This window comes from Aspergillus glaucus, assembly GCF_001890805.1.
Source record: "Aspergillus glaucus CBS 516.65 unplaced genomic scaffold ASPGLscaffold_1, whole genome shotgun sequence".
NCBI classification, from domain to species: domain Eukaryota; kingdom Fungi; phylum Ascomycota; class Eurotiomycetes; order Eurotiales; family Aspergillaceae; genus Aspergillus; species Aspergillus glaucus.
The window spans coordinates 1,483,426-1,508,201 of record NW_019170453.1 but is presented as its reverse complement, the minus strand read 5'-3'; the positions used below and the strand labels follow the sequence as shown (position 1 = coordinate 1,508,201).

The 24,776-nt window shown below is 48.4% G+C and overlaps 13 protein-coding genes across 13 annotated transcripts; 5 read left to right on the top strand and 8 right to left on the bottom strand.

Moving 5' to 3' along the window:
* Positions 1-346: 346 nt before the first annotated feature.
* Positions 347-1,308, bottom strand: ASPGLDRAFT_263965 (alpha-ketoglutarate dehydrogenase subunit KGD4). Its single transcript, XM_022543555.1, has 3 exons — positions 904-1,308; positions 422-844; positions 347-371 (listed from the first exon to the last, which is right to left on the bottom strand). The coding sequence occupies exons 1-2, from the start codon at positions 977-979 to the stop codon at positions 558-560; spliced, it is 363 nt and encodes a 120-aa protein (XP_022406226.1). The 5' UTR covers positions 980-1,308; the 3' UTR covers positions 347-371; positions 422-557.
* Positions 1,309-1,637: 329 nt separating this feature from the next.
* Positions 1,638-2,521, top strand: ASPGLDRAFT_63036 (mediator of RNA polymerase II transcription subunit 18; the record flags this gene model as incomplete). Its single annotated transcript, XM_022548612.1, has 2 exons — positions 1,638-2,149; positions 2,200-2,521. 2 exons carry the CDS (start codon positions 1,638-1,640, stop codon positions 2,519-2,521), a joined length of 834 nt encoding a protein of 277 aa, XP_022406225.1.
* A 220-nt stretch (positions 2,522-2,741) lies between these two features.
* Positions 2,742-4,987, top strand: ASPGLDRAFT_262948 (putative DNA 3'-phosphatase Tpp1). The gene is made up of 8 exons (XM_022543546.1): positions 2,742-3,084; positions 3,151-3,308; positions 3,367-3,479; positions 3,530-3,823; positions 3,882-4,143; positions 4,196-4,256; positions 4,426-4,571; positions 4,635-4,987. The coding sequence occupies exons 1-8, from the start codon at positions 2,961-2,963 to the stop codon at positions 4,794-4,796; spliced, it is 1,320 nt and encodes a 439-aa protein (XP_022406224.1). The 5' UTR covers positions 2,742-2,960; the 3' UTR covers positions 4,797-4,987.
* Positions 4,988-5,451: 464 nt separating this feature from the next.
* ASPGLDRAFT_63034 (uncharacterized protein) lies at positions 5,452-7,048 on the bottom strand (the record flags this gene model as incomplete). Its single annotated transcript, XM_022548611.1, has 2 exons — positions 5,452-6,662; positions 6,724-7,048. 2 exons carry the CDS (start codon positions 7,046-7,048, stop codon positions 5,452-5,454), a joined length of 1,536 nt encoding a protein of 511 aa, XP_022406223.1.
* A 1,461-nt stretch (positions 7,049-8,509) lies between these two features.
* Positions 8,510-9,688, top strand: ASPGLDRAFT_115069 (M20 family metallopeptidase; the record flags this gene model as incomplete). Its single annotated transcript, XM_022539656.1, has 1 exon — positions 8,510-9,688. The coding sequence occupies one exon, from the start codon at positions 8,510-8,512 to the stop codon at positions 9,686-9,688; it is 1,179 nt and encodes a 392-aa protein (XP_022406222.1).
* A 180-nt stretch (positions 9,689-9,868) lies between these two features.
* On the bottom strand, positions 9,869-11,170 carry ASPGLDRAFT_115416 (FAD-dependent oxidoreductase; the record flags this gene model as incomplete). The annotated part of the gene is made up of 2 exons (XM_022539688.1): positions 9,869-11,065; positions 11,123-11,170. 2 exons carry the CDS (start codon positions 11,168-11,170, stop codon positions 9,869-9,871), a joined length of 1,245 nt encoding a protein of 414 aa, XP_022406221.1.
* Positions 11,171-12,044: 874 nt separating this feature from the next.
* ASPGLDRAFT_63031 (uncharacterized protein) lies at positions 12,045-12,953 on the bottom strand (the record flags this gene model as incomplete). The annotated part of the gene is made up of 4 exons (XM_022548610.1): positions 12,045-12,086; positions 12,389-12,637; positions 12,684-12,863; positions 12,924-12,953. 4 exons carry the CDS (start codon positions 12,951-12,953, stop codon positions 12,045-12,047), a joined length of 501 nt encoding a protein of 166 aa, XP_022406220.1.
* Positions 12,954-12,969: 16 nt separating this feature from the next.
* On the bottom strand, positions 12,970-13,849 carry ASPGLDRAFT_262828 (uncharacterized protein). Its single transcript, XM_022543545.1, has 3 exons — positions 13,384-13,849; positions 13,086-13,326; positions 12,970-13,035 (listed from the first exon to the last, which is right to left on the bottom strand). Exons 1-2 carry the CDS (start codon positions 13,785-13,787, stop codon positions 13,302-13,304), a joined length of 429 nt encoding a protein of 142 aa, XP_022406219.1. The 5' UTR covers positions 13,788-13,849; the 3' UTR covers positions 12,970-13,035; positions 13,086-13,301.
* A 3-nt stretch (positions 13,850-13,852) lies between these two features.
* Positions 13,853-14,926, top strand: ASPGLDRAFT_41582 (uncharacterized protein). Its single transcript, XM_022545440.1, has 3 exons — positions 13,853-14,148; positions 14,205-14,687; positions 14,736-14,926. Exon 2 carries the CDS (start codon positions 14,217-14,219, stop codon positions 14,469-14,471), a length of 255 nt encoding a protein of 84 aa, XP_022406218.1. The 5' UTR covers positions 13,853-14,148; positions 14,205-14,216; the 3' UTR covers positions 14,472-14,687; positions 14,736-14,926.
* A 999-nt stretch (positions 14,927-15,925) lies between these two features.
* Positions 15,926-17,281, top strand: ASPGLDRAFT_31241 (uncharacterized protein; the record flags this gene model as incomplete). The annotated part of the gene is made up of 3 exons (XM_022544031.1): positions 15,926-16,013; positions 16,077-16,927; positions 16,979-17,281. The coding sequence occupies 3 exons, from the start codon at positions 15,926-15,928 to the stop codon at positions 17,279-17,281; spliced, it is 1,242 nt and encodes a 413-aa protein (XP_022406217.1).
* Positions 17,282-17,573: 292 nt separating this feature from the next.
* ASPGLDRAFT_63029 (uncharacterized protein) lies at positions 17,574-19,007 on the bottom strand (the record flags this gene model as incomplete). The annotated part of the gene is made up of 3 exons (XM_022548609.1): positions 17,574-17,983; positions 18,040-18,517; positions 18,996-19,007. 3 exons carry the CDS (start codon positions 19,005-19,007, stop codon positions 17,574-17,576), a joined length of 900 nt encoding a protein of 299 aa, XP_022406216.1.
* Positions 19,008-19,365: 358 nt separating this feature from the next.
* ASPGLDRAFT_162030 (uncharacterized protein) lies at positions 19,366-22,060 on the bottom strand. Its single transcript, XM_022542500.1, has 4 exons — positions 21,942-22,060; positions 21,192-21,875; positions 20,495-21,136; positions 19,366-20,439 (listed from the first exon to the last, which is right to left on the bottom strand). Exons 2-4 carry the CDS (start codon positions 21,700-21,702, stop codon positions 19,496-19,498), a joined length of 2,097 nt encoding a protein of 698 aa, XP_022406215.1. The 5' UTR covers positions 21,703-21,875; positions 21,942-22,060; the 3' UTR covers positions 19,366-19,495.
* Positions 22,061-22,372: 312 nt separating this feature from the next.
* On the bottom strand, positions 22,373-23,761 carry rpt4 (proteasome regulatory particle base subunit RPT4; the record flags this gene model as incomplete). The annotated part of the gene is made up of 4 exons (XM_022539680.1): positions 22,373-22,493; positions 22,551-23,007; positions 23,073-23,459; positions 23,554-23,761. The coding sequence occupies 4 exons, from the start codon at positions 23,759-23,761 to the stop codon at positions 22,373-22,375; spliced, it is 1,173 nt and encodes a 390-aa protein (XP_022406214.1).
* Positions 23,762-24,776: the final 1,015 nt, after the last annotated feature.

Below are 24,776 nucleotides of genomic sequence, written 5' to 3'. Positions count from 1 at the left end.
GCCGAGAATGAAGTCAATTGGTACGCGGCTGCAGGAGGCACGTGAACGCGCACATGTTAAATGGTTAACCGTTAACGGTTTGACTGGGATCCTATTTTCGAGGCATGTGCAATCAACCGCATTAATCAAACTTTTCAGTAAATTTCCGCTAAGAATGTATGTACGCGATTCCGTAAACCCTGGCATTCCTCCCGTACATCACAAATGGAAAAACCATCCGATAGTATCCGCCCAAGTAGCATAAAAAGACATTCCAGAATCCAAAAAAAAAAAAAAAAAAAAAAAAAAAAATACCGCTAAGAAGAGAAACACAAAACCACCAGCGCCATGACTTGAACGTAAAAAAAGACAAAGACAAGCAAGAAGAAAAGGTAATAAGCATGACGTTCTCCTGTTCACGAATATATCATGCCCCACGTATAGATTCAACATCCCCCCTTAATCGTGTTCGCCGACGTAAAAAAAAAAAAACCCATGGCCAGTCAGTAGTGACCATTGTTCTTATCATAAAACATCCCTCGCATCATATTCGTGCCCATTCGCGCGTCGAAAATATTTTAGTTGCAGAGGCTGGCACCGCCGGTCTCAATGGCCTCAATCTCAGCCTCGGACCATGGCAGACGGTGGAAGCGGGAAGGCAATTCAGCGCGGTCAAAGAATTGACCTTCCTTGGGCTGGATAGGACCCAACGAAGCACCCGGGGCACGGCCGATGGCGCCCTGGCTGAACGAGGCACGTCCAAGAGGACCGTGCTGCTGGGCCTTGCTGCGGTAGGCAGCGAACGAGTCGGGCAGAGCACCGGTGGGCGAAGCGGGGTGAGCACGAGGGCTGTGGTCTACCGATTCTGTTGATTCATTCAGAATTAGCTGCGTGTCACTCAATGGCAGCGGGGAAAGGACTTACGAGGCACCGAACGCTTGCCAATGAAGCGAATGAGAGGGGTGTGGGCGGCGTTGCGGAGAGCGAAAGTGGCGCGCATTGTGATTTATTAAGGTGATTAAGAGTTCGATTTAATCGAGTATGTTGAATGTAGATGTTCACAGAAGATGGTGAATTGGAAAAGGGAGAAATTTGACAGTCCGGTCCCGTCCGATCCGACCGCGGTGGGTGTTGTGTGGTGGGTAGCTATTATTCCGGAGCTAGTGAGGGTGGAAATTGTTGAGTAACAGTTGGAGTCGCGTTGTATGCAACAGAGAGAGTGAGGAAATGGTATTAGAGAAAGAGAGATGGGGAATGAAGAGAAGAATGAAGGGAAGAAATAGAGGAGAAGAATGAAAAGAAGAGAAGAGGAGGGGAAGACCAGGCCTGATTAGTGATAAGAAATTCGGGGATTGTTACTTCAAATTCCCCAGATCATCTGATTCTGCATCATGTGCGTTTCCAAGTTCTGGTGGTGTGCGCTACGGACTTGTACTACTATCTTGCTCTTTACCTGATGGCTATGAAAACTTTGACACATTTTGAGCCCTGATAAACCTCCAACCTCCGACATTCTCCGGATTTGGCTCGGATCACATGATCGACACACTAGCCCTGTTGGGTAACGACCTGGGAAGCTTCATCATATCATAACCATATTCCACCACAAACAAGCCATTTCGGCCCTCCTTCCACCAACGAACGACATTGGCTGCACCATGCACGAGTTGTTGTTGTTCGCCTCCGTCCCACTCCACCAACATCATGAGCTCCGACAACAACTCGCCGGATTGACGGCTATGCAGCCTCGCCACCGTCTCGAACGGCGTCTGATCTTCAAGGCCTATCGCAAACCTGGTGTGATTACGACTCGCGTCGGTGCTAGCCAGGATGTTCAGGGCGTTGACCTGCAGCGATTGAATAAAATGTTAAACGGTGGCATGTATTACACGCAAGTCGTCGGTCCGGTTCTTCACGAGAACTTTGCTACTGCTGGAGTTACCCGCGGAGAAGGAGGAGATGATCCCGATGCGGCGATGTCGGGCATTAACGAGTCCCAGAAGGATTCCTTGTCTCATTCGAGCTATGATTATGAAAGCCAATCCTGGAAACTTGAGTTCAGGGATATTCCCGAAGCGGGCACTCGGTCCGCAGTCACTGCTCGCTTAATGGCCAGTGCCGGTCTACCCAAAGGCGACATCGTCGAGCCCATGAATGCTTGGGGATATGGGTTAGTCTGGCCATAGTTCTCTGCATATGATCATTGCTGATACTTTCCAGTTTTGTCACCGAATACGTGGTAGAAGGTGATATTTTTATTCTTAACGACATTGTCATCTTTTTACATCGAGTTCTTCACTATCCCTCGGAGTCCTCGGATCCTCACGCCCCTCGACAGCAATTGCCTCCGTTCGAGCAGATGACGCCGCTGGACAAGAGTGGAAGCTACGTGCTGCAAGCCGCCATAACAGTCCAAGACGGTGGAAACCAGGAGACGATGAGGACTGCATCGCAGCATTTGTTTGGTCTTCGCGAGCAGCTTCGGTCGGCCGTTCGGCTGGAGCAGGCGGATCGACTTTCATTGGACACGCGGGCAAAGTGACCTCGCTTTTCTTTCCGTTTTCTTTTTTTTTAAGCCTGTTATATACCCCTTCTGTTTGAGTTTAGACAAGCAAATAAGCATGCTTGATCCTTGGTACTGTACGGAATACTGCCCGTAGTTAACCACATCGTACATGTAGTGAATAGAGGACCAGGACGGAGGATTGTCCGGCAGACCTCTCTATTTGTCTTCTTCCTTTAATGAGTACTGCCGTCATCTACTGAATACTACTATCATCGAACTCATCTAGCTCATCTACAGTGCAGAGTTGCTGTTTATCAATACCGTGATGGGTAATATGGAAAGCATGTGACCTCGTGAAGCTTAACCACGCGCGGCGCGTCTGATTATTCCGCCTCCACTCCGCAAGCTCCGTCGACCTGGTTCCTTTGCTTCATTTTTTTCATTAAGACTAACAATTTACCATAATTATTCGCATATGCTGAAAATGGCGGGGACTAACGCCGCGAAGAGAGCGGCGTCCCCCACCCGCGCCATCTCCCCACCCCCGCTGAAGAGAACCGCGGCGACAACGACGAAGACGACGAAGACGACAGTCACAAGTAAGACTCAATCCAAGCGCGCAGGATCGCAAATCGAAGACTAATCAAATGAACCATTATCTCCAGAGAAATCAGCCGCCAACTTCTTCACCCCTGTCTCTCAAAAGAAGCCGGACTCCCTCGCCTGGCGGATAGTCAACAACACCCTGATTGTCGGAAAGTACTCGGGGCAGCAGCAGGAATCGTCGGCCGAGAAGAAGCAGAAAATCGCTGCATTTGATCTGGTCAGCTGCTTTGGTTTTGGTTAGCAGATAGGATTGGACACGGTGCTGACAACCGCAGGACTCTACTCTGATCACGTCGGCGTCTGGGGCAACCTTTGCGAGAAGTCCAAAGGACTGGAAATGGTGGAATTCCTCGGTACCATCTCGCGTTAGGGAACTAAACTCGGAGGGGTACGTTTGCTTATAGGAATCTTCTTGGAGTCCACCGCTAACCGAAGCAGATACCAAGTCGTCGTCGTCTCGAACCAGAAACAGATCAGCTTGAAGAAAGGCGCTACGGAGTCGAAAAGCTACAACAACTTCAAAGAAAAGGTTACCGCCGTTTTAAACGATCTGGATGTCCCGTTGAGCGTCTACGCGGCGACTGAAAGTGATGAGTACCGCAAGCCCCGGCTGGGAATGTGGAGGGAGTTCCTTGAGGATTACGATTTGGATGTGTCGGGGGTAGATCTGAAGAGCTCGTTCTTCGTCGGGGATGCCGCTGGCCGGCCGGGGGATCACTCGCAGGTGGACAGGTTGGTCTTCGTTTTCAAAGTCTATATCTTATTGATCATCTGAGCTGACTATTACCAGGGGATTTGCCGTGAACATCGGGGTAGATTTCAAGACACCAGAGGAATTCTTCCTCAACCAGGCTCCGGAAGCGTTCGAGAAGACCTTTGATCCTACTTCATACCTACACACTGGTGAACAAGACCCTCCGCTTTTTACCCGTTTACATCCTCTCGAGCTAGTCATTTTCTGCGGCAGCCCTGGGGCTGGGAAGTCAACGTTCTACTGGAATAATCTCGAGCCGCTGGGATACAAGCGTGTAAATCAGGATATTCTCAAATCTGTATGTTCCCCCGGCCAACAGAGACACGAGAGACACAAGCTAACCCGTGTAGCGACCTAAATGCCTCAAAGTCGCGCGAGAACATCTGACTGATGGGAAGTCTGTCGCTGTCGGTATGTTTTACGCCCTTGTTTTCTCTGCTTGCTTCGTGCAACATGGTACAGTGTACAGAGGACACTGTGTATTCGTCAGAACCCTAATTACGCATCACCATTCTCTACTACCCATCGTTCAGCTACACATTGAAATAAAATGAAACCCTGCTAACGCTAACGAAAAAAGATAATACCAACGCCGACCCAGAAACACGGGCACACTGGACTTCTCTCGCAAAAGACCTCAAGATCCCCATCCGCTGCGTTCTGTTCCTCGCCTCCCCAGAGTTGTGCAAGCACAACAACGCCGCGCGTGCTGTAAATCGCACCCTGGTACGTCTTCCCTACCCTCCCCAACTCACATAGGAAGAAGACAACTAATACGTATAATAATAGAACCCCGAATCTCGAACCTTCCTCCCCGGCATCGCATTCGGGGATTTCGGCCGACGCTTCAAGGAGCCCTCGCTTGACGAGGGACTTAGTGATATCATCCGAGTTGAATTCCGGTTTCGTGGTGGGGACGAGGAGAAGAGGTTGTGGAGTCAGTATTATTAGTGATTCTTCGTTTCGGTTTTATTATGCCTGGGGCATGGGAAAAGTGTTGTTTTACGTGTTTGATACCAATATGGACGCGCTTTAGATGGATGGTATGTAATTGTATTACATAAGACTATTTACTTGAGGAATAAATGACAACAGAAGCGAATCAAGTCTATTATACAGGACATGGGTATATGCAGATGATAAATGCTTGAAAAGAATGCCTTTTGTTTTTTGGATTCAACCCGCTATTACTTTTGTAATAAATAAAATAATGAAACATGATAATCATTAGCGATAGATAAACAATTATCTCGTAGTAAATGCGCTATAAATAATGCAGTCAATACAGGGAATCATGCCATGCCATATCAGTAAGAAACGAAGAAAGAAAAGGATCCATCAAGGAATGCAGGATGGAGGCGAGTAAGTAGTCGCCAGTCCATCGATGGTCGAGGTTCGGGGGCATCAGTCATCAGTCATCAGTAAAGTAAACCATGCAAATGGAGACAAGATATCACAAATAAATAGAATAAAAACATTAGTCGTCACACACGCTTCAAGTAAGAGAAACGCTCATTGATATGACACAAAAGTTGCACCAACGCCGGCCAGCTCGTAATGAAATGTCGTTAATGAGTGAGATGAAAGAAAGAATGGGAAAAAGGAACTAGGATCGTCCGATCAGATCCTGGAAGAACTTGAAGAAGTTGCGCTTCAGAGAAGGTCGCGGCTGACAAGGGAGACTCTTCATAGGACCGACGATCTCGCCATCACCCAGTTCTGGAAACTTGTTGTCGTGAAGACGGGGGATCTTGACTTGGTCGCATGGACCGAAGTGAGATTCGGTCAAGCTCAAAGTAGGTCCGTGAATCTCTTCAAGTTGCGAGTGCATAGCTTCGTGGTGGCGCTTCCATTCCCGGTTTGTGGCGCCCCACTTGGCCTCGGTCAGCTTGTAGATATTGGATGTGACACCGTAGTGTTCCCCGGTGCGGACAAGATGCTTGGCGAAATTGCACTGCGCAAGGTCCCAGTCATCCCGCAATTGGCAGAAAGAATCCATAGTGCAGGTGTCGGGCATGTACGGAGCTGGGTGGATGGTGAAATTCGCATGTCCCAGCTTGTTGGCCCACTCGTCGTTGGGGTCCGACATGTACAAGGGAGACGGTCCGTCTGACACGGAGCGCATCGTACTGGCGCTCGGGCGATTGTGGAATGAGGCCATGGACGGCTGGGACGACAAAGGCGGCGAGGGAATTGTGACCGATGGTTTCCACGAAGCTGGAATAGCGGCGGAGGCACAATTGTCGAGATTCAGTACGTCATCCGAAATGTCCGCCACTGTTGGTGACTCCAATGGCGAGGTCACTCCCGCAACAGCAGCAGCCATTGGATCGTCTCCCATGAACGGTGGCAGCAATGGAGTGCTAGCCTGGTGAGTGGAATCGCCTTCCTCCTCAAGGAACTGACGATTGGTACTGCCTGTATCGATTGGATGGACACCCGATTCACTGATGCATTCCTCGAAGATGGTCCGGGCAGGCGAGGGAGGGATGACGGTGGAGTCGATGCGCGCAACTGGGTACCCAGTTGGATTGACTAGGGCAGACGAAGCAGTGGAGCTAGTGCGAGAGCGCCAGTTATCCGGATACGAGGCATCGCGGTCTACATCCTCCGACTGTCGGGACCTCCAGCGACCGGATATGGTTGAGACGCGCGAGCTAATGCGAGAAAGACCCTTGGTGGACGTAATACTATCGGGACGTCGCTTCTTGGGGGAATGGGGGATTTCCATGCTGGCATCGGTCAGATCGTAGCAACCGAAATAATCGACGGCGGAGAAGTATGGGTTTTCGACGGATAAGCCTTGATCAAAGTGTTCTGCCACAAGTTAGTGTTTTCTTCTTTCCAAAGTCGCAGAAAAGTGTGAGGATAAACATACGGAAATATTCCTGTTCAAGATCCCTTGCTTCACCTGTGCATGGTTCCTCTTTAACACCAGTCAGACCATGGTCTCGGGTCGCACTCTCCATCGAGTTGCCATGACCGGGAGAGGGGACAAGAGAAGAGACAGAACTGGAGACTCGCGCATGGCCTTTAGACGAGAAGAGCGAAACAGCAGGCGACACGGGAGTTGAGGAGTCTGTAGTTCCAGGCGACTGAATCGAGCGAGAAGAGGAAATCGCCGATGGATCAGCAGCAGCAGCAGTAGCCGTCTCGGAACTATCGCGACGTTTTGCGTCGAGTAATTGAGAAAGTTTCAACATGATATGATAGCTATGACTGACTCTCAACGTCCAAAGAAATAACGTGAGAAAATAAGACAGTCAGAGGGATTGTATTGGATATCAATAAAATCTGACCGTCATAAGAGACATGGTCTATGCTGTTCTGCTTTTTTTTTTTTTTCTTTTCTTTTCTTTTTTCTGCCAAAGCGCGATGAAGCGCAGATAAAAAAAAGACGTGGCGGTGAACGAGTCGTACAGAGAGTAGAGTACAAGAGCCAACAGCAACGTGGACAATCTGGATTGACAGCAGAGTAAAAGCGTGGATGAGGGATAAAGAGAAGAGAGAAAGAAGATGATAGATGCAAAAGGACAGTCACCGACGCTGCGGTTGGGTACCGAGCGGTGTCAGCCACCACAAACAACGCTACTTTTTCTAAGCTTGTTACTGGTTCTTTTTACTTTCTTTTCTCTTCTGAATTCTTTCTTTAATTTTTCTTTTCTTTTTTCTTTTTTTTCTTCGCCAACCAAATCGCGATATCCACTGGACGTTGACACGCGAGTATCCATTCCCGGCCGTTCCGCGGATGCAGTTGGTGCAGCGGAGAGACCCCGGTGGTTGGTTGTGATGTATCTTGTATTCTACTCTGTACAGAGTACTTGTAGTCTTGCTATATTGTACTTGTACTTTATCTGCTCTATATATTGTATTTATACAGAGTACTTGTCTATCTGCTCTATTCTGTATATAATAACGTATTTGTGCGATGAAGTCATAATACACGATACCGCTAACCCCAAAATAGCAAGAGTTCAGGTATTCTAGACTGGCCCAGTGGACCGGATCATGGCAGCCCGTGGCCGGGGACCAATTAGAGTATTGTTTACATACCGGTACGTTCATTCTTACACAGGGCTTGAACGGTGTACAATAATACTATGATAACTATGTGTATACTACGTACCACTATGACCTGTACATAGTAGTAGAGAGCTGCTAGAGTTATCTAATTCTCCAATTGATCTGTACTTCAAACTCCAACCTGAACTCGTCTCCAACTGCTGTGACAGCAGATCAACGTTCGGTTCCATGGCTCTGAGCAAGAAAAATCCTTCAAGAAGAAAAGAATCCATGGTTACATAGCTCCGTAATCGGCAATGCGGGATTCTCTCGGTTAATTCACCGTGCTCTATACCGATTAGAACATCCATACTGTACTCTGTAAGTACTCTGTACAGACCCGCCCACATACTTGTACATACAAGTAGCTGTACGTTCTCCATACTCGGGAATGCAAGATAGAGTTCATCACGTGACATGACTTCACTCCAACCTCATCCCATCCCAAAACGGAAACGTCACTGCTCCAACCACGGCGACAATCACCCAAGATGAGATCCCACGTGCCAATTCTTTGCTTGGCCAGCCTTGCTGCGGCCTCTCCTCATCTCCAACTTCAATCACCGCTCAGTTTAAGCAGTAGCAGCGATAACAGCGGCGTCATGGGCTCCCTTGACGATATTATCAATGCTTCTCCGTTTCTTTCCTTCCATCGTGATCTCGTCCAGATAGAATCTATCTCTGGTAACGAATCGCACGTGGGCGATTTCATTGTGAACTTCCTCGAGGAACGGGACTTTACTGTTACCAAGCAACCCGTTGACGGCGAGAGCAGCAAGCGCTTCAACATCCTCGCCTACCCGGCTTCTCGCTCCCACCCTGAAATCCTCCTCACATCACACATCGACACAGTCCCGCCATTCATCCCATACTCTCTCTCCCGCGTCGACAACACCAGTAGCAATGATAAAAAGAACATCCGCATCGCCGGCCGCGGCTCCGTAGACGCCAAAGGCAGCGTCGCCGCCCAGATCTTCGCCGCCCTCGACATCCTCAAACACGACCCCTCAGCTCCCATAGGCCTCCTCTTCGTCGTTGGCGAAGAAGTCGGCGGAAACGGCATGCAGGCCTTTTCCAAATCACCTTCTTTCAACCCCTCCCCATCTCCCTATCACACTTATATCTTCGGGGAACCCACCGAGCTGTCCCTTGTTGCGGGGCACAAGGGCATGCTGGGCTTCCAGATTGTTGCAAAGGGTCAGGCTGCGCATTCGGGGTATCCGTGGCTCGGACAGAGTGCCGTTTCTGCTATTCTTCCTGCGCTGCTGCGCGTCGATCAACTAGGCGAGTCGATTCCCGTTGAGAAGGGTGGGCTTCCGTCTAGTGAGAAATACGGCAAGACTACTGTCAACATTGGTCGTGTGGAGGGTGGTGTCGCTACGAATGTCGTTCCCGCTGCTGCTCGCGCGGATGTCGCCGTTCGTTTGGCGGCGGGGACCCCCGATGAGGCACGAGAGATCATCCGTCGCGCGATTAGCAATGCTACCGGCGATGATGGCGAGAGTGTCTACCCGGACTTTGCGGCCCGTCTGGAAGCCTACTCCCCTCAAGATATGGATACAGATGTTGAGGGGTTCGAGGTCATTACCGTAAACTATGGTACCGATGTACCGAATCTGGTTGTCCATCCTAACCGTGATGGCAAGCAGGTTAAGCGATACCTGTATGGACCGGGAACTATCTTTGTTGCTCACGGTGATCACGAAGCTCTCACCATTGCCGACCTCGAGGAAGCTGTTAGTGGGTATCGGAAGTTGGTTGAGGCTTCGTTGCGTAGATGAATTACGAGAGTATATAGATAACTGTATGTAAATGAACATCGCTCAATCACTTCTTCATTCAGCAGCTTTTTACTTCATTGTTCAATAAAAAGATGAACTTGATGGAAAGAGCAATAGTGGTTTACTGAAGCATAGTTTTTCATTTAAAATCTCTTCTTAAATACACCCGGCGGTTCAAGGCTAAGCGTGAGAACTAATCCATGCGGCAATATCATCCTCCGTCGTGGGCACGAAAAGCCACTTCATCGCGTCCACCGAGAGCTGATCATGACCCCCATCTGTCTCCCCACAGACAGATCGCTGACCAACGGGTAGTCTTTTCTTGTTAATCGCATCAGTCATTCTCATGATCCCGTCGATGCGTGCCTGACGCGAGCCATGCCAGAAGTCCAGCGCCTCGCTCAGGTCCATCTTCGGCGCCAACGAACTCAACAACACGGCGAGCGTATGAGAGTCTTCAAACGCTTGGTTGACGCCCTGACCTGAAGAAGGCGGGATAACGTGTGCCGCGTCGCCAATGATAATGATGCGTCCAGTGGGGGAGCACCGCCGTGCTAGCTTTGGCATGCAATGGTAAGACCAGAGCAGCAGGCCGTTTCTTTCTATCCCCATCTGGTCCAGAATGGACCGGGCCAGGGGGTGCCATTTGTCATAGTCCTTGCAGATTAGAGCGCAGAGTTTGTCCTTGTCGTTTGCTAGAGCTTCCCAGTTTGCACGGTCAAGTGGAGGGTGGGCGAATTGTCTGCCGACCATCAGCTCAGAGCCGTCGGGTACCTCGGGGGCCATGAACAATGCTCCAGGGCTGTCTTGAATTGTAGAGTTTTTGTTAAAACTTCTGCTGGGCCACGGGACTTTGTCTGTTAGCACATGGCCGTAAACGGATGCCAGGCCCATGTACTCGGGTAGCTCCGAGGTAACATGCTTGCGGACAGCCGAGTTGATACCATCAGACCCAATAAGCAGGGTAGCTCGTTCCAGCCTGCCATTGATCAGGAATGTAACACTGCCATCTGTCTCATCAACGACCTTTTCAAATCTGGCATCATACTCAACAGGAACCTCGCACTCCTTGAGCTTCACTTTCATCTCGTCGATCAAAACCTGGCGGTAAAGGCGATGGTTCTTATATCCGTAGAGCTGCTCTGTAACAGGGTTAGAATTGCCGCTAGTGTTTCCTTCGGCATCCTTCAGCTCATGCACTTCTGATCGGAAACACCGCAAAGCGACTTGCTTTAAGAGACCGAGCTTGTCGAGTACCCGACAGCCATTGGGACCCAAAGTCACTCCACTGCCAACTGCCTGAGCATCTTCGCTTCTGGTCTCGTAGATTCGGCATGGGATGGATCTTTGGTGTAAGGCAATAGCCATAGCAGCGCCCTGGTATAGAAAGGTAAGGTACGGAGTACTGGGAGCAATAAAGCACGAAGCACTTACACCAACTCCCGCACCAATAATTGCAACGTCTTCTAGAACACCTGCCATTTCGACCTCGATTCCGCAATTGAAGAAATGCTAAGGTCAAGAGCTAGGAGTCGAACTGTTTATAACGTCGCATTCTTCAGGGGTGGATTAGTCATTGGTATTTTTCTTGTCCGTTTTTCTTCTTAGGGTTCGGTCAATCATCAGACATTATTGCAAAAGTCCAGTATATCAACCACCCTACGATCCGCACGCTGGCCCCAGATCTCCAGGCAAAAAGCCCTAGAGGCCTGCAAACAATACATCACTGATTTCTCAGCCACCGTCACAAACCCTGATTATAACCCATATCGCTGGATACTCACTCACTTCAGTGTCATCCACGCTTGTGCTATCATACCCCCGCCCAACTCCCCTGTACCGGGTACATCACATAGTAGCCGCCGGCAGTTTGATGCCCTTCCTCTGTGCTCAGCAGCAGACTTAAAAGCTGCGTTAATGCATGATGTTGAAGAGACATGATCGCACAGTCAAGGCCCACGTTGAGACTAGACGTATTTGGTGCATTTGCTGTTCAAAAGTATATGTACTAAGCGCCTAAAATATAATGAAAACAAGCAAATAACTAAGGATCATGACTTAATAAGACGTGAGATCAAGAAAACTTTACGGGCAACTTTCTCTTATTACTTCTACTGCTGAACGATTGACAAATAAACCAAGGCGAGTCTGGTGAAAACAAAAAACATACAACAGCCGGGATTCGCTGGTGGTCACCCACCCAACTACTAACCGGCCGGCGTGTGGCTTAAGTACGGCTGAGCGGACGGGAAGCCCTGTTTTCCACACCCTATGGTCGTATGTACTAGAATGCTGGTCAAAGCAGTATATATCCAATTTTTTTAGTAGATGTGTCCCATACGGCACCATCGCAGCCCTACATAGACAAGTCCTTTGTCAGTACTTGCCGGTACAGCAACTACAGTTTCATGTGTTCCAGTCTTTGTAGAAGCAAAAATCCAGAAGGGGTTTGTACAAGATACGAACGATAAATATGTAAATCAAGTTGCGGGAAGTCCAGTCCGTGTAAATGTGAAGATGACATGAATAAGTTACCAATATGGGGAGATGCAAGTGTTAAGTGCTTGGATAAATATTCCACTGATTGTCCGCCCCCTCCCTCCAAACCAGCATGACAGAAAGTCACACCGGAAAAATAAAGCATCAGTCCAAAAATAGCTCTCCTGGGTTGGTTTGGCATCACTGGGCACTGGCAACGACCTGCAAAATCTCCCTCCACTCCGCAAGCGCCAGAAACAGTGACTCAGGCGCTTCTTCCGTATCCGTCCGTCCAAATCGTAGTGGACATGGCGACTTATCAAAAACCAGCCGATATGCATATGACTGTGAATACATGGAGGCCGCCATGCTCTCATAAGCCGCTCTAGGCATGCATCGCATACCCTTTTCCAGCCGGACGGTGTAAGTATGTGGTCTATAAGCACTCCTAAGGTCTTCATGCAAGTTGCGCTGGTCCAGAGGAACTAGAGGCTTATTGGGGGTTATATGTCGTAACATTATGTGTTGTGAGTGTGATTTTCAGATCGAATTGGGCTATAATTTGTGTCTTCTGCTGGTCCTGACTAGCATCATGACTGTCTATGCATATCTGGCCGAGTTTCTCGAGGTCCAATGATTTCCATTGGGTTACGGCAGTAATATTTGTACGTGCATCGAATATACGGCGCAAAAACATCTGTTTGTGAATGTCTCAGCGGCGTGTATCTGAAAAGGCGTCGAATCTGAAAAATCTCACCTCGTCCACGCCATTTCTATAAAATATCATCTGTATATATTTATCTGAGTCCAGATCCCAGGCTCCAGCGCACAGAATTGGGAGAGCGGTCTCAGGGGTAGTAGGCGCAGCGATAAGATCTTCAATGTCTGGAACACCTTGAGGTTTTCGATAATTGGCTACAGGCACAAATCTCGGCCAGAATCTCGGCCTAACATCGGTCTTGAGCAATCATAGGTCCTCCGGGTGTCCCCTCATATGCTCCAAGTCCTCATTGAGAAGAGTATCTTCACTGTAAAGTTTTGATTTTATAATTCTGCGTCTTGAAGGCCTTTTGCTTTTACGTGGTCGCCACGTAAATGGAAAGTCTTCTTTAAGCTTTGTCTGTATCTTCGGATTTTACAGTAATTGTGGCATCGGAACTCTGCGCAGTTAATATTAGTTAAACCAGTATATTAGTAGAATGACTCAATTCTTGTACAGAGACTCTCCTGTCCACTCATAGCAGATGACAGGCACATCATCATCATTATCAGATTTGCCGACATCGAGTAGGAAGAAGTAGCATCGATTGGCAAAGGCAAATACATCGTTATATGTAGCGCAGCGGTGGACCTTTCCAGGCTCGAAATCGCAATTCCACCGGTGCTGGCAAATGCGGTTGAATATAAAGTCGCATTTATTCATGTTGTCGGTTCCTGAAACCAAATGCATCAAGGTTTGGACTAATACCCGCACAGGCGGATATTCCGAGCCTTCGGTCTTGTTTTTAGTTGGCTCCATTGTTCTAGTGAGCGAGAGAAGCCGGAGGAATGGTATGAATATCGAAGCGAGAGGAGGAAGACTATCATTAGTTGTCACATGACAAACTGTGTAACCTGTCATGTCAGCTGGGATTGTTAGACGCTCAGCGCTTGACAATTATTTGGATTTTAGACAACGAGACTGTCCCAATTCTAAAGTGTCAGCAAACAATAGCTTGCTATTAATGGCCCAACCATGTGCCGACCTTGTCCTGCATGCATTGATACCACTCTATTATCATGGTTTCTTTTTGCTTCCAGTTGTCGTAAGCTGTTTGCTACAGATCAGTTCCATGGAGACCAGGTAGCATAAATACTGCCATACAATTCCATCTATTCCTGCTTCATCAAGTCACTATCTTCCCGGTCATCTCCAGGGAATCCCCCAGTTTCACAACCAAGAAGCCAGACTTCTTCCTATCTGAACTGCGGTTTCGGGAATTGTATGTAAGACTACTCTATGAATCGAAAATATAGCATACTAACACTGAAAGAAACAGAGAGAGATAAAATGTCCGCGAGTGCCTCCGACAGTTTTAAGGGCTCCGATGGAGCTCCTGATCCGAAGTGTGAAGTTTGCCATGGAATTGGCCACTATGAGGATTATGACTCGGAAATTATACGCACAGAATGCGAATTTTGCGAAGGAACAGGGCTTTTCTCCGAATACTTGGATTGTGGGCGCTGTCGTGGAAGGGGATTTCGCGAGCGCGAATCGGAGTTCCTGGTTGAAAAGGAATGCAACTGTCGCAAACCTTCACACTAACTAGTGAGGCTCATTGTCAAATAGAAAAGTGTTTTCTCGGGCTTCGGGCGAGCTAGCAGAGATCAGGAAGCAAGGCAACAAGCGCCATAAAGGAAGATCGAGTCATGGCTTGCATATTGTAGTGAGGCATATTCAGGAACGGCATGAAAGTTCCTGCAAATATACATATTCCCTCATGTAGCAGGCCCTTTGTTTGCCCCAGGGGCCTAATAGCGTCTAGGATCGATAAGTATTCGTGGATACACCGGACCTGAGAAGACAAACCTATCTATAGCAACATGCTGATTGGGCTGTGTATGCATGACAAATGTTTCATACGAATACCGGCAGTCCTGTCACCAATAGCGCCTTTGCTGCATGATTCGGGTCATTCTTCTCGGATGTGGTTATTACCAGGAGCTGAAGACTCTCGTTTTCCAAATGTCGATATCATTATGAGGGAGCTATGTCTATATCTGCCTTGAACAATGAGTCACTTCCTTTCTCGCTTACCATTGGTGTCTCTGCCTCGAGTATAAATACCTCTTCTTCCTGCACGACTTGGATCTCTTCTTTTCCCCAACACTTTCTTTGCCCTTGTAGCTTAGATAAAGTGTAGTATCTTCTCCTTTCAGTTTAATTTCTGAAAACCTTTCTAAGGAACGAGATATTAATCTAGTCTTTGGATTCTGTGGAAAGGCCTCTGTGCTTACACATGTCCTACCATACAGTGTCATCGGGCTTACACAACCCCCAATAGACGCGAAGACCCTTTTCATCAATACGGTCGGTTTGTCTGACTGGTTGGAGAAGAGAATTCTTTTTTGTAGGAGGTTAATCGTCGTTAAGTGGCTTCATTGGAGTTCTGCAGACAGTAAGCACTAGCTTATGGCACTCCAATCAATGAACACAACTGAGCAGGCCCTATGTCAGCGCCTATGCACCAAACGGGATCACCGTGAGCAGCCCACAAGCTCTTCCATTCCTATTCCCAGATACAGAAATGTTCACCCATGAATCCGTTGCCCCAAGAACGACCCCTCTGGAGTTAAATTACTTAGATCCATGACGGATATCTCTAAGGACTGCATGCCTTCCCCAACTGGCATTGAAATACCATTCTCTCATTTAATTTCGGGGTATCCTGCTGACCCGTCAACCCAGATAGCTGCACCGGCTTCTCCACAACGATCTCTACAGGCACGGTTGTCGTCAAGCCCCTGTACGCTATCGCAACCAGATCTTATGACAACCTCAGGCCGCGACTGATCGCTGGCCAGACTACCTAAATGAGGGCGGTGAAGATACACGTGACATGACAGGTACTAATCTGGGTCACGTGATATAGTAACGCGCTAGTAGTATTAGTGTCCGAGTCTGTTGGTGGTCAAATAGGACAACGACAACAACGGCGTTTCAATAAAAGCGGCGCTGCAGACTACATCGAGACCTGATGGTCCATTAACATGTCCAATATGGATCCTACTACTTTTATAGATCCTCAGTTGACTCTCCCAGACCATCTTGTGATCGACAATATCCTTGAAGATGCCAACCTTCAAGGTATGCATGTTCCCCTGCTAAAGTCCTAATGCAGTAAGCGGCTAACAGGCATCCGAGGTGCAGTGTCTGGGCGAGACCAACTCACCACTGAGGAGACAATCCAAAAGTTGGGAGATCTCAATGATCCCTCACATCCTAGCTTCGATCCCACCATATTCCAATCCTGGGACATGCCTGTGCTCCAAGCAAGACTGCCTTCTGTTGTGCAAAAATATGTGCTCCAGCCATATATCAGCTGGGCTCAAGGCGTGGTACGCTTCAAGACTGATGTGGTCATGTTGACACATCTTATTCTGTATTTCACGACCTTGGTACCCAGCGCTTTTCTGTTGCACTACCACTTCTCGTGGACTCATGGCATCTTGCACTGGATCCTCCAGCTCTTCTATTGTGGAGCTTTTACCTTGATGAAGCACCAACACATCCATATGAATGGAATTTTGTCCCCTAAATATTATCTGTTCGACGTCCTCTTTCCCTACTTATTGGACCCTCTTCACGGGCACACATGGAACTCTTACTACTACCACCACATCAAACACCATCATGTCGAAGGCAACGGCCCCAACGATCTGAGCACGACTATGTGGTATGATCGTGACAGTGTCTTTGACTTTTCGTGTTATGTCGGCCGGTTCTTCTTCCTGATATGGTTCGACCTTCCGCTGTACTTTGCGAGAAAAGGACAAACCAAGCATGCCGCCAGAGCCGCCTTCTGGGAGCTGAGCAACTATGCAATGATTTATCTACTCTACAACTATGGCAACTCTCGTGCAACGCTCTTCACGTTAATTCTCCCACTGATGGTCATGCGAGTAGGTCTCATGGTGGGGAACTGGGGCCAACATGCCTTCATCGATCCCAAAGATCCTTACTCAGACTTCCTCTCCAGTATTACACTGATCGATGTTCCAGTAAGTCGCCTGAATCAATCAGACCTGAACGTTTACACTGATTCCAGATAGAGCAATCGTTTCTCCTTCAATGATGGCTACCATACTTCGCATCACTTGAATCCCCATCGACACTGGAGAGGTCACCCGGTAGCCTTTACCAAGCAAAAGGGACGCTACGCGGAAGAAGGGGCCTTGGTGTTTCGCAACGTTGACTACATATTCATCACCGTTAAGCTATTGCAGAAGGATTACATGCATCTAGCCAAATGTCTGATTCCAATGGGCAGTCAAGTCAAAATGACCCTTGAGGAACGAGCTCAGATGCTGCGGACTCGGACACGTCGATTCCAATCCGATAAAAAGAAAGAGTAAACCTTGGTGCGGAGTTCGACTTTTATCGTTCATGGTTAATGGATGGCACCGCGCAGCTATCCATCAAGAGAGCTCGATAACATTCTCAATCAGATCCATCCTTTTCAAAGAAATTCCGCAATGGATTTGTTCACGTGGGATCACATCAAATAGATGGCCGCATATAGAACGCATACCCAAGAATATGACTGAATATGGAGGCAGCTACGAAACGTCAAGTCATAAGGATATATATAGGGAATCTTTGGGAAATATTTGCTATACAGAAATGTTTAATACATATCATACCATATTATCCTCCCTCCTCGCACGCAGTCATCTGAAGATAAGCCTGCCTAGCCAGATCCCGATACTTCTCTGCAAACCGCTCATCCCCAGCAACAAACCCAAACTGCCTCTTCCACTCCCTCCAATGCCCCATACTCCACTGTACACGCCGCTCACCCGCACCCTCCTCTTCCTGGCATCGCCGGTAAACATAGCGACATTCATCAGGCCGTATAACCCACTGCGCAGCTCCGAGCATGTAGTTCCCGAGCTTGTTCGGTCCGTCGATGGGACGTCTCTCCAAATCGGGATATTCACCACTTGATGGGAGGATGTCGAAGAGGGAACTGAGCCAGCTGCAGTCAAATAGGCCTAAGGTGGTTAGGCGCGCCATGGCGGAGTTGATGTTGCGCCAGCGGTAGGGTGGGTAGCATGCTAGAAGATTCAATGTTAGTTTTATTTTGGGAAAAAGAAAGAGTGTGTGGACACACCTGGTAATTCGCGTTCGAATGGCCCAGCCAAACACCCCTGAATCGGCCACAAAGTCATCGTGGGAAACGGCCGTTCGGGATTGTGACTCGAGAATAAGTAAACCTCATGCCGGGGAAGATCTCTCAATGCCTCCAGAATCTCAATAATCAGATTCTGTCCAGCATGATATGGTGGGAATGCCGCGCAGAGACGGGCAGTTGTTTCATATATCGTGTCGATTTCTGGCTTTGGATTCGGCGCGAGCCTGTAGATGCTGACTCCTCGGGACTCCTCTTCCGGCGTGAGAGTGCATCTCCACGGCTCGGGGCGTTTCATCATCTGTGCATGCTGGCGGGTGTTGTTGGATGCGATATGGTTATCGAGGTCGAGGGCCAAGTCGGTTGGGGTTATTTCGCCGTTGACTAGAGCTTCTAGATTTTGTTTTATTGGGAGTTCTTCTTCGTCATCCCACTCGGAATATAGGTTCAAGAGGAGAGGCTTGTTTTCGTTTTCTTCGAAGTAATCGGGGTTTAGATTGAGGGTTGATATCTTGATTACTTTGTTACTAGCGTGTTCGGTGAGGAATGTAGAACAACGAAGGATGAGGGTGGTGCTTCAGTTTATATATCTGTGAGGCTGTGCTAAACCCTCCTATGTGTCATGGAGTAATAATTAAACCAATGAGATTGAGTGTTCAACAATTATCGCCAAATTTCCAACACTGCTCATGCTAATGTAACAAACCAAAACTCTTTGCGACACTTCCCGAAGACAACAACGCCAGACGCTGCAAGACAAGATTGATCACCAATTCATGAGATTATAGCGCGAGATCTGTTAGTGACGAGATTGATATCCTTCTAATCTCTTTTGTAATTCTCGGCATTTGAATATAGTATGCACCTTTTTTGTCTTTGGCACACTTTAGGCTGTTAGCCATCTCGCGTGTTAAGCCCGAAAGGCTCAAATATTCGACTTGGAGCACCATGTGGAACTCATAATCTTGGTGCAATTTGCCCATTGATAGTTCGATCATATAGCTGTAGGTGTTATGATTCCTCTTGATTGCCAGGCATGCATGAGGACCATATTTGAGGTGCTTCTGTCTCCATGTGTTGACTTCCTCCAGCGTTTAATTCTGTGAATATCAGTTTGCCCTCCACATATCCATACCAGGATACATGTGTGCGCCATAGAAACAACACTTTTAGTTTGAGGACTGATCCGAATTGGTGAAAGTTGAAGGTGAACTTCGATTCTAATAAACTATTCAGGATAGTCGAGGAAGAAGTGATGGAGAGATGGAGGGCTGAGGTTCTGAGGAAGCAGAATTCACTTAATTCATTCACCATTGAAGGAACTGGCACAATGCAGAAGTTATATATATTGGTATATGATAAACATTATTTTGCACAAATAGCCAGTCTTATATACATTCCATGAACAAGCCCTTTTCAAACACCACATAAAAACAAATCACCGCTCCTGTCGCTTCCAACCAGTTCTCAACTCCCCACTAGGCTGGAACCGCGGGAACAGATGTGCTTCAGTGTTAAACACATGGTCCTCAAGGGGAATAAACTCTCTCTCCGAAAATAAGAGATAGAAGTACTTGAGCGTCTCCGACAACCAGTATCCTTCCATGTTATCTCGTCGAAGGGGAGGGACGATATTTGCGTTGTCTAGGGATGTGAATCCCACGATTCGTCCCGACAATGGCGATGACGATGAGGAATCGTCGCTGCGTTTGCGTTGAGGAGAGAAGCGGTAGTGGTTGTCGTATTCGACGACTGGGGTGTGCTTCATGAAGGACTTGAAGATCTCCCATCCCCACTCTCGGTAGGTTTCATCTCCGGAGATCCGGTAGAGGTAGAGGAGTGATTCGATCGTCTCTGGTCGTTGCAGGTTGTGTAGGTCCATATTCTGGAGCTGGATGTCCGCTCGCCAACCCGATTGCGACTTGTCTTCTGTGTCGAGAGGTTGGGATACCGGCTTTAAGGGCGACGACGGAGGGTACATATCGGTCATTGTCTTTGGAGGCTGGTCCGTCTCGAAGTATACAATCTCCGGTGCCAGCCCAGTCTTTGTTGTCAAGTACGTCGCCCAGCATGTCTTCATCAATTCTTGGGCTAGGAGCATTTCCTCGTCTTGTCGTCGTGACCACTCTGGCGACTTCTTTGCGTCGCTTAGTGGCAGGCCTCCCGTCGCTCCCAGAGCTATTGTCCCCGGTAGGAAGCATGCCAGATGGTCCATCTTGGGTATCAAAGGACCACGGATTCCGTCCGGTCGTTCACCCAATATTGTCAGCTGTGCCCGTTGACTGTACGTGACGAGGTGTTTGCGAATGCCCATCAGAGACTGGTCCCAAATGTCCTTGTAGATGAGCTCTGATGTTTGCAGATACTGCTTGATGAGATATTCTGTAAGCAGTGTTAGCGAAGGCAACAGATATAACAGAGTAACAAAAGGACGAACCATAATATGAATCTCCCCGGCTGCCCACACTGATACTCTCGCCTCGGAACTTGCCATCTGGGTGAATGGAGACAGGTACCAGACCATCTTCCGCCTTCTGGTCGTCAACAACTTGCATCACCTTCTCCGCCATCTGCCAGTATTCCGACTCGCCCGTCAACTTGGCAAGGTACTTGAACTCAAGCTGCAACGCTGTGGACTCCGCTGTCGACGACGCTCCGCCGTTTAGCTGCGACGCGACACCCTCCGACGTGTTGAGGTTCACACCCGCAAATGGCACTCCGGACTGAGAGTCAAACGCACCAAGCAATCGATCCGCAAGATCCGCGGCTTTCTCAATATACAAGTCCTCCCCGGGCGAACCAGTATCGTCATCGGAGATTGGGGCTAGATTCGGGTATTTCGTTGACAGGTAATGCGCTGACAGGAGACCACCCAGTATGCGAATGGTCGTCTCGTACGTGTTCACCTGGCTGTCTTGGTTATATTGCAACGAGTTTTGGATCCAATCGCGCGCGTGCTGGACTCGCGAAGTGAGGTTCATCATCATCATCGTATCCAGTGCATCGACGATGATATAACCCATTCCACCTGGGATCATATGTGTTCCCTTTTTGGCAATCGGCGAGAACTCATCGAATCCTAACCAATGTCAGCACCCATCCAGTCTAGAAACCACTGTTTCAAGAAAACCCACCCCATCCATAATTCTCATACCCATCCCAGCTAACAATAAACGCATCCCTAACCTTCTCCCTCCGCGCATCCCAATCAACATTCTTCTGCTTCCCACCCTTCTCCGACCCCTCCTTCTCCAAACTCTGCACCCATTCCCAAAGCTCTGCCCCCTTAGCAGAGCCAGGCGTCTTAACTCCGCCATTCCACATCGGCCCAGATAAACAGTACCACAGAACCGTCAAGATAAAGAGAGCTATCCCGCCGTATAGAACCTTGCGCCGCTTACTCCTCGGCCCCGTGCGCTTGGGCGCGAAATACGGCTTGTCTTTGTACAGCGGGAGGGTCGCGCGATTGTTGTTATTGAGGAATGGGCTTAAGCGGCTCGGGGTTGGTAGGCCGGTGGGCTGTCCTGAGAGCCCGTATCCTGGTAATCTGCCATTGGGGCTGCGGCTCGCTGCGCGCCAGTAGTTATCGCCGTAGGGGTGTTGGGAGGGGAAGGAGGGATTCGTCTGAGGGAATGAGTAGGACATGGTTGCTGCTGTCGTTGTATCTCTTGTTGCTTCGTGCTCTCGGGGTCCCCTCTAAGGAGAAAGAGTCGCGATAGCTCCTCCACGTATTTTGCAATCAAAAATGTCGGTCGTAAATCATGAGCCTCGTATTCGATTTCCAGGATGATCGCAGGCAGGTTCGGATTGATTTCTTTCTAGAGTCCACGAAATTAAACAGTCAGCGGCATTCTATAATACTGGGGCCAGGGTACTCGACCAACCAATGTGACATCTGAAATAACCACTCGCAAGCCATCCAGTCTCTGGAACGACCAATCCTTCTCCTTCCAGATGGTAATATGAAGAAAGGAAATGGATATGAACGGGGCCTGGACTGCAGTGGCCAACTGTCTGGAAGCTCCGCGGAGAGAGATCGGGGATTCTTGGCACTATCTGTAGATCTAAGGACGGCAGGTAGCGCCAGAACCATAGTCATAATACTTTGAAGATACAGATCATACGGCTTGGGGGATGATTTCCACGTGTCAAAGATACTACCAACCGGGGATGTGCTGTGCAACACTACGATGACTCGAATATCAATACTGGTTATGTTCGGGTTGGCATTAACATTTTTCAGTGATAGATGATAGAGATACTAAGGACATGATCATTCGTAAGAACGAAGGCATGCAATAAAGATAATGCCGATCTACAGCTTCTGGTACTCCAATTTTCCTTCCAACTTCTTCGCTTCGGCGACCTTGCGGACGGCCCTGTTGAAGTCGTCCTGGCTGATCGCCTCCCGGTAGTCTTTGATCGCAAACAAACCACTATATCCAACGTTAGTTAAAGCAATTCATGTAGACGGTAGGGAACAATGAACATACGCTTCTGTAACGACATTGCGAAGGTCGGCTCCGTTGAGTCCGTCACTCATCTTCACAACACTCTCAAAGTCAATGTCGCCTTCCAACTTGGTCGAGCTGGCATGAATCTTCAGAATCTCCATACGGCCGACCTCGTTGGGCAGCGGAATCTCAACCTTCCGGTCCAAACGACCCGCACGCAGCAGGGCAGGGTCAAGGGTATCAGGTCGGTTGGTGGCCATAATGATCTTGGTCTTTCCAAGGTAATCAAAACCATCCAGCTGGTTGAGAAGTTCCATCAGTGTCCGCTGAATTTCACGGTCTGCAGAGGTACCCTCCGAAAATCGTCTACCACCGATAGCGTCGATTTCGTCCATGAAGATAATACAAGGCTCGTGTTCCTTGGCATAACCGAACATTTCTCTTATTAACCGTGCGGATTCACCGATGTACTTGTCGACGATGGCGGAAGACACGACTGTTTTAGAGATGTTTTATTAGTAACCAATATAGACTTCCTAGGACAGATAGAGTGCAGCATACCCTTCAGGAAGTTGGTTTCCAACGAACTTGCCACTGCCCGTGCCAACAATGTCTTTCCGGTTCCTGGCGGCCCATAGAGTAGTACGCCCTTTGGTGACTTGATACCTACTCTCTGGAAGAGTTCAGGGTTCTTCAACGGCAGTTCAATCACTTCTCGCAGCTCTCTGATCTGTTCATTCAAACCACCAATTCCTGCAAAGTTAATTTGGCCGGGGTCCTCCAGAGACATGTTGTACACCATCGGGTCGACCTCACGCGGCAACATGCGCATGATTGTAAGTGTTGTCATATCGAGAGCGACACGGGTTCCTTGTCTGAGCTTGGCCTTGTCGACCTTGGAGCGGCAACCGACGACATATCGGGGTCCGGATGATGCCTTGACGATGACTGAATGAACCGTTAGCCATGCACGATAACTTGTAGCAAAGACAACCACCAGGATAGAAGTCTAAGAATGATATCACAAAGATGATATACATACATCGTTCCTCGTCCAGTTGCTTCAACACTTCTCCGATGATCTGGCCAACACTTTGCAGGGCCTTGATGTTCTCTTCAGAAATGTCAAACTCCTTTTGCAAATCCTTGATACCTAGACGGAGCGTCCTAAGCTTCGCCTCCCATTCGCGGAGCTCCAGTAAGCTCTTCTTGTAGTCTTCGAGCGCTTGGTCTCTCTCCGGATCAGCCATGGTGGAGGTAGGTAGGGACGGTGCAGGCGGAAGATAAAGGCGAAGGATATAGTTGAATTACAGCCCGAGCCGGTTGAAGGATGGTGTTGGTTGAGCCGATAAAAGGGTAGGAATCCGGGGTATCGTTTGGGCGTATGTGTGACTATCAACTGCGACAAGCTGGATAGCTGTCGAGGAGCTCACGGCCGCGCCCAATGAAGTCACCTGATCCACGGATGAGACATCACGTGTTATTGCCTGAATAAACAGACATCAAACTACGTGACCGAGTTAGTTAACTATCGTATTTCACAAGCGGGCCGGCCACCCAAGCCAGCCGCCCACCTGCGTATACCATATTAATCGGCACTTTTTATAACCCCCAAAATCTCAATAACGAAGCATTTAGAAGGTCCAGGTTTAAGTTATACAGTATTATGGTATTATATTTCTATATACTAAGCACAAAGCTTTCTAGATTAGGCATTTCTCTATGTAATATAAATTACGGTGGTATTTTTTGTATTTTTGGATAATCTAATATTTAGAGCTAAAGAAAATATACAAAAATCTTAAAAATAGATATATTGCTTCTTAGTTCTACATATATACTACATACCTAGCAATACCCTCCTATATTCGTTGTTGATGTATATTTTTGAGCCTTGAAAAGTGCCGATTAATATGGTATACGCAGGTGGGCGGCTGGCTTGGGTGGCCGGGCCCGCTTGTGAAATACGTTAACTAGAAGGTTCGAGCAGTGTGGTTTCTGCTGGCTAGTACCGCTTGCTGCATTTGTATCGGAATACCCTATCCCTCTTATGCCAGTCTGGATTCATCACACCAAGTCTCGACACAAGAGGGAACATCCCGATTGGTCATGGGATTTACTAGACTATTGAAGGCCTAGCAGATCATTTTACGTGTGTGCTGTCCAGTGCGGAGTCATTTAATCTGTCCTCAAGGTGTACTCCGTATGCGGACGGTTGACCAGCAAGTGAGAGCAAGGTCTGAGCAAACGTACTCTGCCCTTCAT

Bases quoted from the DNA above. Each gene is read 5' to 3' on its own strand.
- ASPGLDRAFT_263965 (XM_022543555.1), bottom strand. From the start codon at position 979: ATGCGCGCCACTTTCGCTCTCCGCAACGCCGCCCACACCCCTCTCATT. The intron at 845-903 runs GTAAGTCCTTTC...ATGAATCAACAG, and splicing joins TGGCAAGCGTTCGGTGCCTC to AATCGGTAGACCACAGCCCT.
- ASPGLDRAFT_262948 (XM_022543546.1), top strand. From the start codon at position 2,961: ATGCTGAAAATGGCGGGGACTAACGCCGCGAAGAGAGCGGCGTCCCCC. The intron at 4,257-4,425 runs GTATGTTTTACG...TAACGAAAAAAG, and splicing joins TGGGAAGTCTGTCGCTGTCG to ATAATACCAACGCCGACCCA. The intron at 4,572-4,634 runs GTACGTCTTCCC...GTATAATAATAG, and splicing joins GTGCTGTAAATCGCACCCTG to AACCCCGAATCTCGAACCTT.
- ASPGLDRAFT_262828 (XM_022543545.1), bottom strand. From the start codon at position 13,787: ATGACAGGTTACACAGTTTGTCATGTGACAACTAATGATAGTCTTCCT. The intron at 13,327-13,383 runs GTACAAGAATTG...TTAACTGCGCAG, and splicing joins GAGTGGACAGGAGAGTCTCT to AGTTCCGATGCCACAATTAC.
- ASPGLDRAFT_41582 (XM_022545440.1), top strand. From the start codon at position 14,217: ATGTCCGCGAGTGCCTCCGACAGTTTTAAGGGCTCCGATGGAGCTCCT.
- ASPGLDRAFT_162030 (XM_022542500.1), bottom strand. From the start codon at position 21,702: ATGTCCTACTCATTCCCTCAGACGAATCCCTCCTTCCCCTCCCAACAC. The intron at 21,137-21,191 runs GTGGGTTTTCTT...GACATTGGTTAG, and splicing joins GTATGAGAATTATGGATGGG to GATTCGATGAGTTCTCGCCG. The intron at 20,440-20,494 runs GTTCGTCCTTTT...CACTGCTTACAG, and splicing joins CCGGGGAGATTCATATTATG to AATATCTCATCAAGCAGTAT.